Source organism: Geospiza fortis, unplaced genomic scaffold (assembly GCF_000277835.1).
Source record: "Geospiza fortis unplaced genomic scaffold, GeoFor_1.0 scaffold452, whole genome shotgun sequence".
Taxonomy (NCBI): domain Eukaryota; kingdom Metazoa; phylum Chordata; class Aves; order Passeriformes; family Thraupidae; genus Geospiza; species Geospiza fortis.
Window position 1 is genome coordinate 2,283,492 of NW_005054369.1, and position 14,254 is coordinate 2,297,745.

Genomic DNA, 14,254 nt, shown 5'->3' on the forward strand with positions numbered 1-14,254 from the left:
TGTAAAGCCAAGTCTTGAACACTTGGATTTGGACATGAAATAATATGAGTAATACAGTAAGTAGAGTCATCATTACTGGAGTGAAGTCACACAAAAGATTAGGAAAAAGACACTCAACTGGGCCTAGAGGAAACAGCAAACCCAGCCCCAGCACCTGTAAAGCAGAGAAGTATTTGGATGCTCCTTCCAACTCAGATCCTAATAAAGCAACCTATACATCCTGCAAACTGCATTTACAGATTTCATACAGAGAAGTGTAGCCTTGAAAGTAATTTTTCTTTTTTTTTTTTAACATAGTGATGTTATTACCACTTGTATTTCTGCTGGCAGGAAGCTCTTGCCTACAGCTGCAAACCAATATAAACTCCAACTTTCTGGGTCATCAGAAATGTAATGGACAAAGTGCTCTCTGCAGTTACCTCATCCATAAGATAACTGAGTTAAAGCACGAACACTGTGGCAAAACTTGTTCACTGTCCCTTCTTTGCTGGTTCTCCTTTCTTTTTAAACACTTCATTTCACAAACATTTCATTGCATAAACATGGAGCAGAGCAAAGCCTAACAGGAGCAGGTTTGAATTAGTAAACAGCAGAGGAAAAAAATATCCAAAATAAGTGGGAATCTAGAATGGGATAAGTTCTTCTGCAAAAGGGTTGTCCCGTCCTAGAGGGATTTAAAAGCCCTTTGGATGTGGCACTTGGGGACATGGGTCAGTGGTGGCCTTGGCAGTGCTGGGGGCTGGTTTGACTGGATGATTTTAAAGGTATTTTCAAACATAAATGAATCTGTGATTGATAATCTCATACCAATACTTCTCCTCCTCACTTCACCCAGTCCAGAAATAAAAAGGACTCAGTTTTTCGCTTCTCCCAGGTTAAAATCACACCATTCCCTCTCATTTTAAGGACCAGTGTGGATGACCCACGCATTTCACCAGGTTTCTCCTGGTTTGTCCCATTTAATGGTTGATGGCTGTGCACGAGCTCATTACTTGGATTATCCTGCTGTTGTTTTGGAGCATTATTCCGGTTGTTTATACAAATTTCACACAGGAAAGTTGTAGTAGGCTGATAAACACCTCCTTACACATTACAAAGGGTCTGAGCAAGAGAAATGTATATCTTTGCATTCTACATTATGGCCCACACAAAAGGTGGAAGCAGTTGAAAGGTACCACTTCCCATGTTTATTTACACCTATAGTCTTGTGTACACAAATGGTGGAAGTCCTTTATCACAAACCAGTATTTCTCAGCTCCTTACTTCACTGATTTCTTCCTTTCAGTAAAACCATGGAACCATGAGCAGCTTCCCAACTCACTTTCTAATTATTTCTCGTAAAAGTGGTTCTTCCACACCACCATGGCATCACTAAGCCCAGGGAAGGCTCAGTTTTAAATCATCTTTATCACAGAGAAACCTTAGATGGTGTTGAACAAAGCCTTGAATACATAACACTCCCCATGGAGTGATATTCCTTGATATTTAAAATTAGGATGTTTCCAATGAAGTGTTGCAGTTGCTGGTGCCATCCCTTCGTATTTCCATCCCAAACCCCTTAGCACTGGTTGGCATCTTCCCTCTCCTGCTCCGCACTGTTCTTCTCCCCTCCAACACCACACAGCCTGGATTATGCTTAGGAAAACAGAGGAATATTTTATGTCAGGCTCTGGCCCTGCAGGAACAATCCCACTGATTTCAGGCATGGAAAAGGGAGAGCAGCAGAGACTGGGGGGAGTTTGCACCTTGCCCAGCCCTCGAGGCAGCGTGTGGCTTCTCATCTCTCTGTTTCCTTCCACTGGCACACTGGGAGGATGAAGGTACAAAGGAGCTTTAGGAAGTAGCTCATGTTCATGCATTGACCCTTAGCTCAAAAAGGCCATATAAGAACAGGGTAATTGCAATTAAATGTAGCCCAAGGCTGCAGGATACAGAGGGGGCGAGTTTAATCTTTGTGCTTTTGGTAAAAAACAGACTGCACTCATTGACAATCTTCCCATCCACCTTCCCATCCTGGAAAGGCAATAAACTCAGCTGTGGTTATCCAAGTGTGCTGGAAAATCCCAGTGCAGCAGGAGCTGCACCACTCTGGGCAGGAAGCAATCCCCAGGGCCCCTCTCCCTTCCCCAAGGAGTAATGCTGCAAAGAACATTTTATGTTTGTACAATGCTTGGAAAGGTTGGAAACAATTGCGTTCAAGATTTGCAAACCTTTTACCTGGTTCTGTTAAGTATAAAAGCCTGGGCTTATTACTGTAGCCTTCTAAATAAAAGCTGAAAACAAGATCATTCTTAATTGCAAGGAGCACAAAACCAAGCTCAGTGCAGTCATCTCCTTCTTAATATTCACACTTTGAAATTCAGCCCTTATTCAAAGATAAACCTAATTATTTTCAGGGGATAAGCACTTGCAGGTTGCTGGGAGAAAAAAAATACTGTTATAAATGGTTAAAAAAGAGGTTTAATGCAGAAAACACAGGGGGATTTCTCTCTTTCAGCTGATGAGCAGCACACATCACTACCATGGTGAATATTCATGGCAGTGCTGGAGCTGGAAACCTCTGGGTTGTGCTCTAGCTCCCTGAGCCTCTGCAGAAGCAAGAATTGCTCTTATCTGTTCTCACAGGATCACTGTGGTGGGGCTGCTCCAGCCTCAACCTCTGCTCCACCAGCCTGAGGTTTGTGGAAACGACTTACCTGCCTCATTGCTTGAATGAGGAATTTGGAGGGAAAACACAGTGTGGTGGCTGCCAGGCTGCTCGTCCTCTTCCTCTGCTGCTGCTGCCTTGTGAAGTCCTCTGGGAATATCCACAAATGCTGGAAGTCCCGAGGCAAAGACACTTTGGAAAGGGTATTTACGACCCAAATGTCCTTCTTTTGTTTTCTCCTCCTTAATTACCTTATTTCCCGTGAAGTCTGTGCTCAGGTGGGATCTGAGCAGAGCCCCGTGTGCTCCTGGGAGCTTCCTTGGAGCTCTCTCCTCCATGGGCTCTCCATTAGCTATGCCATCTACTCCATCTGCTGTTAATCCGGACAAACTGCACTTCAGGCTCAAGGACAACGTGGATCTGTACATTTTTTGGCATATAACTCGAGGTTGGTCAATGCACACGCTAAGTGACCTGTCCAAATAATAGATGGTGTTTGGACAGGGCTCAGACACCTGGAGCTGGACACAGGAGATGAATGAAGGTGGAATTTTCTCCCTTCCATCACTGCTTTGGAGACCCACACCATCCTCCTTGATGCCAGGGTCAAAAAGCTGCTTTTGGGGTTCTTCACCTAATCTTGAGCAAGACTTGGGAGCCTTTAAAGGAGGTTGGTTTGCGTGGGCTGGGGGAGGCCAGCGCTCGAGGAGAGCAGGGACTGTGCTGGGCATGGGGGACACGGTGCTGGGCTCCTGGCCAGCCCCAGGGCCACCTGCCCGCTCCCCAGAGCGCACAGGAACACGCCTGGCTGTGACAGTGATGGAGGCAAAGCCCCTCTGCTGGCCTGGACACTGCTTTGGGCTGGGAGAGTCTGATGGTGACATGGTGTCTTCTAAGGACGCCTGAATCTCCAAGCGGCTGGGAAGCACCAGAAATGTTCTGCTAACGGTGGCTGGCCCCTGGTTAGGCAAGGATGGTTCTGTGTGAGGAGCTCTGGGCTGGGGGAGCAGGGCCTGCATAGGCACAGAGGGCTTCTCCTCATCAATCTGTGCAATGATTACTGGTGAAACCAATGCCGTGTTTTGGGAAGGGAGAGATTCCTGCAAATGAAAAGATTCCCAGTTATCACCATACTCCAATATCCTGTGTGCAACTGTTTCTCATCCACCATCTATCACAGCAGACAGTTTTGTTCAAGATCTCTTGTTACCTTTCTATTCATAATAACTTTTTTGTCATTTAAAAATGCACACTCTTGAAATCAGCTCTGAATTGTCTGGGAGGCTTCAATGAAAACTTTATCACTCTGGTGAAGGGAAAAATATTAAAATTTAAAACATGTATTCCATAGCATTATTTTGAGTATTTAACTCATGACCATGGATGGGATTGGTGGCTGTTTAAAAATGGACATGGCAAAGACAGTTGCCAGTTTCAGACCATAAATTCCTCTTTCATGATGATCTGCTGGAATTTAGAATGCATTTAAGTAAATTATGGATCACTGGCCTGTGACATCACATGCTGCAGAAGACATGTGGGCACCAGGGGCATGACAGCTTTACAACCTCACCAGTTATAGGCATGAAAAACTCCCAAAAAAGATATACAGTTACTCACAAGGGCTCTGAGTATTATTTCAATTAATTACTTCTCTCTTTCTTATGATTCCCTGGTGACACCTGCCAACGATGTACAAACACATATGTACAAGATTGATTGACAGTGGCCCAGAGACTGAGAGTGGCCCAGAATAATTTTTCCATCCATGACAGGAAACATCCATCTTGATAGACCACACCTTGCTTCCCTTGAGGTGACAAAGGAGGTGCTTTTATGTTCCAGCTCTCTGACAGAGTAAACCTGCGTTTAAAGCCTCCTGTTATTATTATCTACCTCACTGGGCACATAAGTCCCATGCAATGAAGCATCTGGCCTAATCTCATTGCAGCTGTAAATTGGCTGATTAGATTGCTCCTGCCCTGTGTTCCCAGATCTCTTGATCCTAATAGAAAGAAAAAAAAAACTAAACACAATATTGAATTGGCATGCAGAATCTGAGGATTAGCTTCCTAAAGAAAGCCCATTCTGTGTTTAGGTGCTATCAACTCCTGCTTATTGGGAATTCACCCCAATCCTAGCTGAGTGTCTCTATCACCTGATAATCAATGCCAGGACTCAACAAGGGCTTCACAAATCATGATAATGTTCTTCCTCCAGGAGGGCTGTGAGGGTGACAATGCTATGACCTCCCTGGTGCCATGGTCACCCTTCTCAGGAAAGGGAAAACGATGCCTCAGGTTCAGCTTTTCCATTTTTCACATTCTGTGCTGCTGTAGTGTGTGGGTCTGGGTTCACATCAGGGGATGCTGAGCTCTGTGCACAGAGCAGGGAGACAAAACAATTCCTGCTCCAGCTGGGCACCAAGGACAAATGATCCAAATCTCAGCCCAGGAGCACAAACACCGTGGACTGGAGAGAGAAAAACAAGCAGGGTGGGACTGCCTGGGCTAAAGCTGGAATGGGACAATGAACTGCATGGTGCAAATGGAGCAGAACTGATCCCAGTGACAGACCCCGTGCCCGGCCGTGCATTTTGGGGCCATTTTGGTTCATTTTGGGTGCAGCCCTGGCTGGGCTCTTGTGCTGCCCAAGGTGGATCCATTGAGGCCTTTTAATAAATCCCTGCTTTATTCTGGAACTCTGTCCAGTCTCTGTTCTAGATCAGCCTTCTCAATGCATCAGGGTGACACCACACCAGAGCCCACGGGGAGATGATCTTTAAGGACCCTTCCAACTCAAACTATTCCATGATTCTGAGCCCCTATGAAACCATCCCTGTGCTCCTCCTCCATGCAGGAAAACATCACCAGAAACAGTTCCTTTGTATCCCTTGGGAAGGAGCCTCTTGGGAACCCAAATGGGCAGAGGTAGATCAAGAGTTTATTAACGAGGTGAAATGCCAGATAAATTTTATCAACTCTTTAAACCAGCTGCCTGTGGTTTGGACAATTCAATAATTTCACAGCCTCAGGGAAAGCATTTTCTTCCTCCTCTGTTTCTTTCATGGTTTGTAACAACATTTGCCTCATATTTTCTTCACTTCATTTACTTCTACCTACATGTTTAAGACCTTTGCATGCCTTCCAAAACTCTCAAGTTCCCTCAGATTTCTACAGGGCACCAAAGAAGAATGTTCCTTGAGAGACTTTATTTTGGATGCATCTCTCATGCGCCAGTAGTTAATTTGACATTTATTTCTTTTGTTGAGGGCTGCACAGATGGAGACATCCTGCAAGAGTCCAAAGGCATGTCAGAAACTCCTGATTAGCTACAAACTCCTGTGCAAGTATTTTAAATAATTTACTTTTCCTTTTTTTCTGTAGAAAATATGTATTATTTCCTCCTCTCAATCTTTAGCAAAGAATTGGGTCTTTAAGGTTTGCCCAGCTGATCCTGTGCTCGTTGGGAGCTTTCAAGCTTCACTGCATCTTGTGAAAAAAATCCACACATACACAAAGTAATTGTGGTGAGCTGAAAACCTCAGGCTTTGTCCTGAGGACATATCAGGCAGAGTGTACTGATATTTGGGATATTGCTTGATTTAGCCTCGTGGGGGTTTTTTTACAACTTCTTTTCCCCAACCAAACATGTCATTTTTCCCCATCACCAAGAGCCTGCAGAATCACAACACTTAGCCATCGTTATATTTGGCTTTTCTGCTGCCTAAGCTAAGCTTAGCTAAACAAAACCAAGTCCAAACATACTGCTCAGCAATCAGTGATTGTTTTTTAAACCCTCCTGCATTCTGCTGACTGCTCCCTGAACAGAATTTATTTATTTTACCTTGGTAGGGCTGGATTTTCCCCACACACCACTCTCCCGCTGAAGGCCTGTGCATGTCCTCTGACCATCAGGGCCCCAGTGCTTTTGTGTCACCCCTGGGGAAAAACACAGAGAAAAGAACATTATTGTCAGTGTTCTGGAGGAGATGAGTTAGAAAATGTGCTTTTAAATGGAGTGCAGCAGGAGGGAAGGAGTCCTGGAAATTATCTGATTGCCCTGGGGTCTGTTTCTCCCCCTGCACAGAAGAGGCTCTGGAAACACCCTGGGATCCCATTGCTGGGGCTGGGACAGTCCCACCCTGTGTCCAGGGCTGATCCAAAGCTGCACTATCTCTGCTTTTGATTTTCATGGCTTTGGGCACCACTGTGGAGGGACTGGGGAAGCTGGGAAATGTGGATTACTATTATTATCCTGCATTAATTAAGAGATGGGACCACAGTTGGGCTAAGAACGATTTATTGCTCAGGCAAACATCAGTCTCAGAGGCTGTGAGATTTTGGAGGAGTGAGCATTTGGCCACAAGTTCTTTGTTACAAGGCAATCTAGAACTTTCTAACCCAATGGACAGTTGCCACAGGGTTTATTTTGCTTTTCTGACCTGTCACCTTTACTCACTTCTGCTGCACTCTGCATATTTTTGTCCAATGGGCTTCTGCCTCACAGGCACACATCTGCTTCTGTTATAACTTCTAAACTCTCAGTTTATTCCATACAACCCCACCCCTGCATTAGGAACCCTTCACCATCTTATCAGTGCAGTTTCTCACTTACTTCAGGCATATTCTTACTTACAACTACAGAAATATGAGTTTATGATTTTTCTACTTAATGTCTGTGTATTGTGTTTTTGCATCAATCCAAGGCTGCAGATCAAACCCTTCAGTGTCTGTGGGAGTTTCTATCTTTCCATTTCCCATAGATTTCAACAAACACCCTTTTTGTGCCCTCTGCAGAATGGGGAGCACAGACAGCCCAGCAACAAGCTGGATTTCACTGGCACTGAGTCACCTTCACTTTTAAAGATCTGCAGTCATTCCAAACCACATCCACAAATTCTGTTACATCACAACATTCCCAGTTCAGTGATAACTGTTCCACCAGCACCTCAACCTCTGCTTTTGTCACGGGCTGTTTTCTGCAAGCACTATTCCCTCTCTGCAGCTTTTTGCATGGAGCTAATTTCCATTTAACACAGTCTGGGCTATTGCACTGATGCATTACGTCTGCTGTCAACTGTTTTGCCAGAAATTACGTTACTTTCTAGTTTGTATTAAGCATCCAAAATTAATTTTCAGAAATTCTCCATTTGGACTGAAATCTCTTGACGTTCCTGGCTGTTGTTTTACAGCAACATGTCACACCACTAGTAAGACCTTTTGTATTATTTTTCTTCCACCCAGGCAGGCTGCCACAGGAGAAAATTTTCTGCTAAGCAGGATTTCAGTTTATGTGTTACATTATATTAACAAAGGAATATAAATCATCTCCACTTTAGGAACTGTTTATTAAACCATGCCCACCACAACAGAATTCATCTCCTTGGGTGAAGGGCAAAAGGAGGAAGATATCAGATCTATCCCTCAAGAAATCTTTAGTCCCACCACAACATTTAGAGGGTGTTTGATGAGTTTTTGTTTTAATAGGGTACAATAAAATATACTTTAACACTTCCCTAGCATAACTCCAAGATGCCACCATGTATGTCCATAGCTGGCATGAAGGAAGAGGTTTGTTTTTGTCATTGAGCAACAGAGTCCAGAGCCACAGAGCAAACGCTGGACTCATTAACCACAGTGTGGGAAAAAACCAGAGTCCAGCAAACAGCCAGAGCAGAGGGCTCACTGCATGGTTTTTGGCAAAGGAATAATGCTGGTTTGCCATCAGTGCAAAGGCAGGGAACCTGGTCTAGCACTGGAAACTGCTGGCATCAAACACAGGTAAGATGCCTTGGAGTCAGCTCCTCACCCTGCCATGGTGCACAGTGAGGAGCACAGGATCCAAGGACAAAATCCTTCTCTGCTGCTGGGGAAGCCTCATGGAAAGGTTATTTTCAGCGCATCAGTGCTGTGATCAATCACATGTGGGCACCTTCATGGTGAAGAGCAGCCATGCATGCATGCTCTATTTATTTTTTAAAGCAACTAAATAGAGAATAACCTGCAGAGAGGGGTAAAGAAGAAATTCTTGGATTGAGTGAGACATTAATAGAAATTTGATAAAAACCCCTATGTAATTAAAGCAACAACTTCTACTAAGTTATCAATATTTTCCTGAAATGCTTTGCAGTAAAAACCCCACAGTTCTCATATCAAGGAGGAAACTGCAACAGGAGATCATCAACTTCTGAATGTCAACTGGTGCACAAGGAAATCCAGAGGCAGTGCAACGATAAATCAGATCCCACAGACTCATTCTTCCATAAATTTCATTCAAATGCATTTCCAGCACCAGAGAAAAACTGAGGACTACAGGGTTAAAGAAGAACAAGTTGTCAAAGTCCAAGTCCACACAGCAGATTGCACAGAACAGGCAAATTATTGTTATCCAAGTAACCTCCCATGATTAGCAATAATCTGTGGGTACAATCTTCCAATACCCCACAGATCCCTTGGAACAGATTGGTAAATTTATGCCTGTCTAACTTTAAAAATAGCTCTTTCTGGAGCAGGAGAGGCAGGAAGAATCAAGGTGAGAAGAAGAGGAAATATTTATTTTGCTAAATCATCCACAGTGGAGTTTTGCATTGCCTTGTGTACCCTGTCCCATGCAAGGACATTCTCACATTGCTATAGGAATCCTACAGCTGGAAAACACTCCAACTCTTGGCAACTCATTGAATGTATTTGCTGAGACAGATTAAATGGCCTTGGTGGCAAAAGCACTGGTATTTATCATGGTATTATTAAATCTATCGTTGGAAGCTTCACATTTGTTAATTCATGTTAACAGAACATGCAAAAAAAAACCCCAAACCTTTAAAAAGAGCTTGAATCTGTGTTTGCAATGAAGGCACTACAGGGAGCACAAGGCTTTAGCTCAGACATGTCACACACTGAGTGTTCAAATCCTCACTGCTGACAAAACACATTGCCCTGGAACCCTTGTTACACAACAAAATGCAAAGTTCACTTTTTCCCTGGTGTGAAAACATGAAGGAAATGGCATTTCAAGTACTTTCTGTCTCTGTGGGGAGCAGGAGAAACTTATTTCACTCCAAGCTGAAATCCCGAGGATGGGTTTAACCTCCCCAGACCTTCCCTTCCCTCTACAATTAATTAAAAATGGGAGATGCCATGAGGAACAGAGGAGCAACTGCTGGCACGTAACCTCTGTCCTGTGACATCTTCATTCTTAACTTTCTCCCCTCACAAATCCTGTTTGTTGAACCAAATGCTACATTCCTTGGTGAGGGAGCTGGGGGTGCTCAGCCTGGAGAAAAGGAGACTCAGGGCTGCCCTCATCGCTCTCACAGCTCCTGAAAGGTGCCTGTGCTCAGCTGGGGCTGGGCTCTTTCTCCAGCAGCACTGACACAACCAGAGCACACAGCCTCAAGGGAAATACAGGTTGGATATCAGGAAGAAGTTTTTCACAGAAAGGGTGATAAAGTTCTGGAATGGCTGCCCGGGGAGGTGGTGGAGTCCCCATCCCTGGGTGTGTTTAACAAAGCCTGGATGTGGCACTGGGTGCCAGGGTTTAGTTGAGGGGTTGGGGCTGGGTGGGACTCTAAGACCTTGAAAGTCTCTTCCACCCCAGTCACTGTGAATTCTGTGAATTCTGTGAGGCATCTGGACATCCGGCTGCAGCCCAGGGTTTTCCTAATTACAGAGTGCAGCTGGAACCAATTCCCCCGTCTCGAGTGCTTGGATCCTGCCTCGGGCCAACTGGCAGCTGCCTCAGATAATGGCTCAGAAAAGATGTGCTTGTATATCAGCTGCTGAAGCCCAGATTGATGGCAAAGGTGAGGGAGCTGCTGAGGAATCACGGCCTGGGAATGTTTGGCAGGTCCAGGACAGCCCCACACGGAGCCAGCTCAGGTTTTGTGCAAAACTTGGGACTCACATAAAAACCATGGAAAATGCTGGTTTCCCAGTGGTTCAGGTCTTTGCCAGGCTGGGGGACACTGTTTGATGACAAACCAGGAGTGAGAAGGACATTGAGGTGCTGGAGAGTCCAGGGAAGGGAACGGAGCTGGGAACGGCCTGGAGAATTCATGAGGGAGCTGGGAAGGGGCTGGAGAATCCCTGAGGGAGCTGGGAAGGGAATGGAGAATCCCTGAGGGAGCCGGGAAGGGGCTGGAGAATCCCTGAGGAGCTGGGCAGGGGCTCACCTGGAGCAAAGGAGGCTCAGGGGGCCCTTGTGGCTCTGCACAGCTCCTGCCAGGAGGGCCCAGCCAGGGGGGTCGGGCTCTGCTCCAGGGAACAGGGACAGGAGCAGAGGGAACGGCCTCAGGCTGGGCCAGGGCAGCCTCAGGGTGGATTTTGGGAAAATTCCTTCACCAAAAGGGTTTTCAAGAATTGGAACAGGCTGCCTGGGCAAGTAGCAGCCTGGGCAGTATCACTACTCCTGGAAGTGTTCAGAAATCTTGTGGATGTGGCACTTGGGCACAAGGGGTGACCTTGGCAGTGCAGGGGGAATGGTTGGACTCAATGATCTCAGAGAGCTTTTCCAACTTCAAGCATTCTATGATTGACACCCAGAGTGACACCAGGCAGAGCTGGAATGACTTTAGACCACTGGCCCTGGCCTCATCCCCAGTTTTTGTCAGGAAAGTGGCATATTTTAGTCACTTACTGTTCATATGCTGACAAATCTCAAAAGTGTGTCAGCACTTCTGGTCTCCCTTGTTCTGCTCCAAGCCCTGCTTGCTCTGCACTGACCACATCCCCTGTTCCCTCTGAGCCAGCAGCATCACCTCACAGTGAACTCTGGAGCCTCCAGGAACCTCCAGTGCTTCCCTGAGAACACCATCAAACAGCACTGCAGAACACACACACTGCTGTGAAAGAGGAAACCTTCTCCACTTTACAAAAAAATGACCTTTTTTGTTCATCTTAGCTCATCCATGAAACTGGTGCGGGGAGTTGAGCTCCCATCCATGTCCATGGCTGTCACAGACATCTTTTATGAAAAATCCTTCCTTAGGATTTTTCTTCCTGAGAAGCTGAGAGGCCTCAGGAACAAAATGTAAACATTGATTATCTGCTGCTGTGGGATGCAACAGGTGCATCTGTGATTGGTCTCATGTGGATGTTTCTAATTAATGGCCAACCACAGTCAGCTGGCTCAGACTCTGTCCGAGACACAAGTCTTTGTTATTCACTCTTTCTTTTTCTATTCTTAGCTAGCCTTCTGATTAAATCCTTTCTTCTATTCTTTTAGTCTAGTTTTAATGTAATATATATAATAAAATAATAAATCAGCCTTCTGAAACATGGAGTCAGATCCTGGTCTCTTCCCTCATCCTCGGACCCCGGTGAACACGGTCACACATGGCAGCAGGATCCCTACAGCACTCAAAAATTCCCCCAAATTCCTCAAATTCCCCACTTAGCACCGGGGAGCTAAAGGACAAGGATGGCTTAGCTGCAGGGTGGGGTATCAGAGTGATCCCTCTGCTAACACAGTGTCTTACTTAAACTTTTTTTTAAGGTCTTTTCTTCCTTCTGTGTATTATTCTTACTGGAGGAAGTAATTTATACTTGACTCTGTTTAAAACATTAGAACTGTTTAAATTTCCTTGTGGCTTTTTTTAATTCAAATACCTGCGGAAGCCTGGAGGAAAAAGAAGTGTCATGGTTAAAGATTCATCAGGCTCCTTGCTCAGTAAGGGCTGGGAGTGATCATGGTTTGCTCCTTCAGATCTGAGGTGAGTCATCCAAAAAATCCTCCCAGAAGTGGTGGATACATTGGAGATGAAAGCCAAGCTGGGACGAGCACTGGAATCAAACCTGTGTCTCCTGCTCTTCTTCATGTGTCATAAAGAGAGGCTATCATAAAACTGCAGAGCCTGGTGTCACCTGAAATAAAACTGAGGAGCAAAGCTCAAGTTCACATTCATGGTATGAAAAGTAGAGACGCGAATGACGAAAATTCAACCTTTTGTCAGAGTCCTTGCTGGCGTCAAATTGATTTATAGGGAATTTACCAAAAAATGTGTTTAGTTGCTAGAGGACAGAGTGCTGAGTCTCCAGCAAGCCTTGGCACTGGCAGATGGAATGGTTTGGGTTGGAGGGGACCTTAAGATCAAGGGCAGGGTCACCTTCCACTGTCCCAGGGTGCTCCAAGCCCCAGTGTCCAACCTGGCCTTGGACACTTCCAGGGATCCAGGAAGCTTCTCTTGTTGTCCTTCCTGGACATTCTCCTGAGCCTCCAGAAGTGATGTTAAATTCGAGAAAGAGGGGAGGTGCTACACTGATAATCTCTGCAGGATTTCACATTTAGCAGCCTTGGTGTAAGGAATTTTCACCAGCGTGCTTAAGGGGAACAGGGAGCCATCCTGAGAGCTCAAACACGCCTAAAAACCACACAGAATGTGCTCCTCAAGAGAGGATGACAGAGGGACAGTCCTTCAGTCCTCTCAGAGCATCTTTGCTGAACTTACAAAGGGAATAAAGAAAGAAAACTTGAGGAGAAAGGGAAAAGGGAGAAAGTGAAGAATTTTCTTAATTTTGTCTGTGTGATGGATGTGCTGGGGGTGATCTCTGTCTTTATATTATTAATTGGAGATAAAGAATAACCGCAATGCATAATGAAAACACCATTTTTTTTCACTTATGCATGGGTTTGAAGATCTAATTCCTGTGTCACCTGCACATCCTCACAGCAGGGGTCAAACAGCAACACAGACTCAAAGCAGGGAAAGCAGCTCCAGCCCTTTCCTTGAAACCTCTTTTGTCATGAAAAAAGCCAAACCAACACAAACAAGCACTCTGCCACAAAAGAAAGCACTTGAACACGGCGGCACAAAATGATGGTGTTTTAAGGCAGCTTGGTGGGGAAGGCTTTCAAATCAGAGCAAGCCTAACAGCCTGAAATCATTTCAGCCTGAAAAGGAGTCATTGTGTAAACAAAATAGAAAAGTTTTCTTTGGTGTTGTGTTTTTTTAACATGTCAAGATGGATTTTCTTCCGTTACAAGTGAGATTTGATAAGTGAATTATCTCTCCCTGCTTGCACACCTTGGAGCTGTGCTGGCTGCCTGCAGAGATGATTACAGGATCCACCATGGAAGGGACAAATGGGTTGTGGTCTGCTATCAAAAAGCCACAAGTCATGAATGTCTCATTATCTGTGCTATTAGAAGCAAGGTGCTCATCAGGGGGCTGGAAAGAGCACAGGAATTAGATCTTCAAATCCATGCATAAGTGAAAAAAAATGGTGTTTTCATTACGCATTGCTGTTATTCTTTATCTCCAATTAATAACATAAAGACAGGGATCACCCCCAGCACATCCAGCACACAGACAAAATTAAGAAAATTCTTCACTTTCTCTTTTCCCCTTCTCCTCCGAGTTTTTTTTTCCTTTTTCCTTTTTTTCTTTTTTTTTAATTTTCAGTAATGTGCTGTTGGGCAATCCAATATTATCCATACATCTCACCATGATTCTGGGACATAGATAGATTTCTATAATTTGGACAGACTTTTCTAAGAGGATTTGTCAAAGCAGTGAGAGGAGCATGAACAACAAAAAAACCCCAAATTCTGCTCAGAGGAAAGGAATCCTCTTTAGGAGATCCTGGGAAATTCTGATTTCTCTATGAG

General features: G+C 44.9%; 1 protein-coding gene across 1 annotated transcript in view; it reads right to left on the reverse strand.

The window, feature by feature from the left end:
- Positions 1-14,254, reverse strand: part of CUNH10orf90 (chromosome unknown C10orf90 homolog) — a 63,276-nt gene that overhangs the window by 25,463 nt on the left and 23,559 nt on the right. Inside the window, exons 2-3 of the mRNA XM_005424511.2 lie at positions 6,494-6,588; positions 2,697-3,747 (exon numbers count right to left, since the gene is read on the reverse strand). Of these exons, the coding sequence (XP_005424568.2) occupies positions 2,697-3,747; positions 6,494-6,588 (1,146 nt within the window). The remainder of the gene's footprint in view (positions 1-2,696; positions 3,748-6,493; positions 6,589-14,254) is intronic.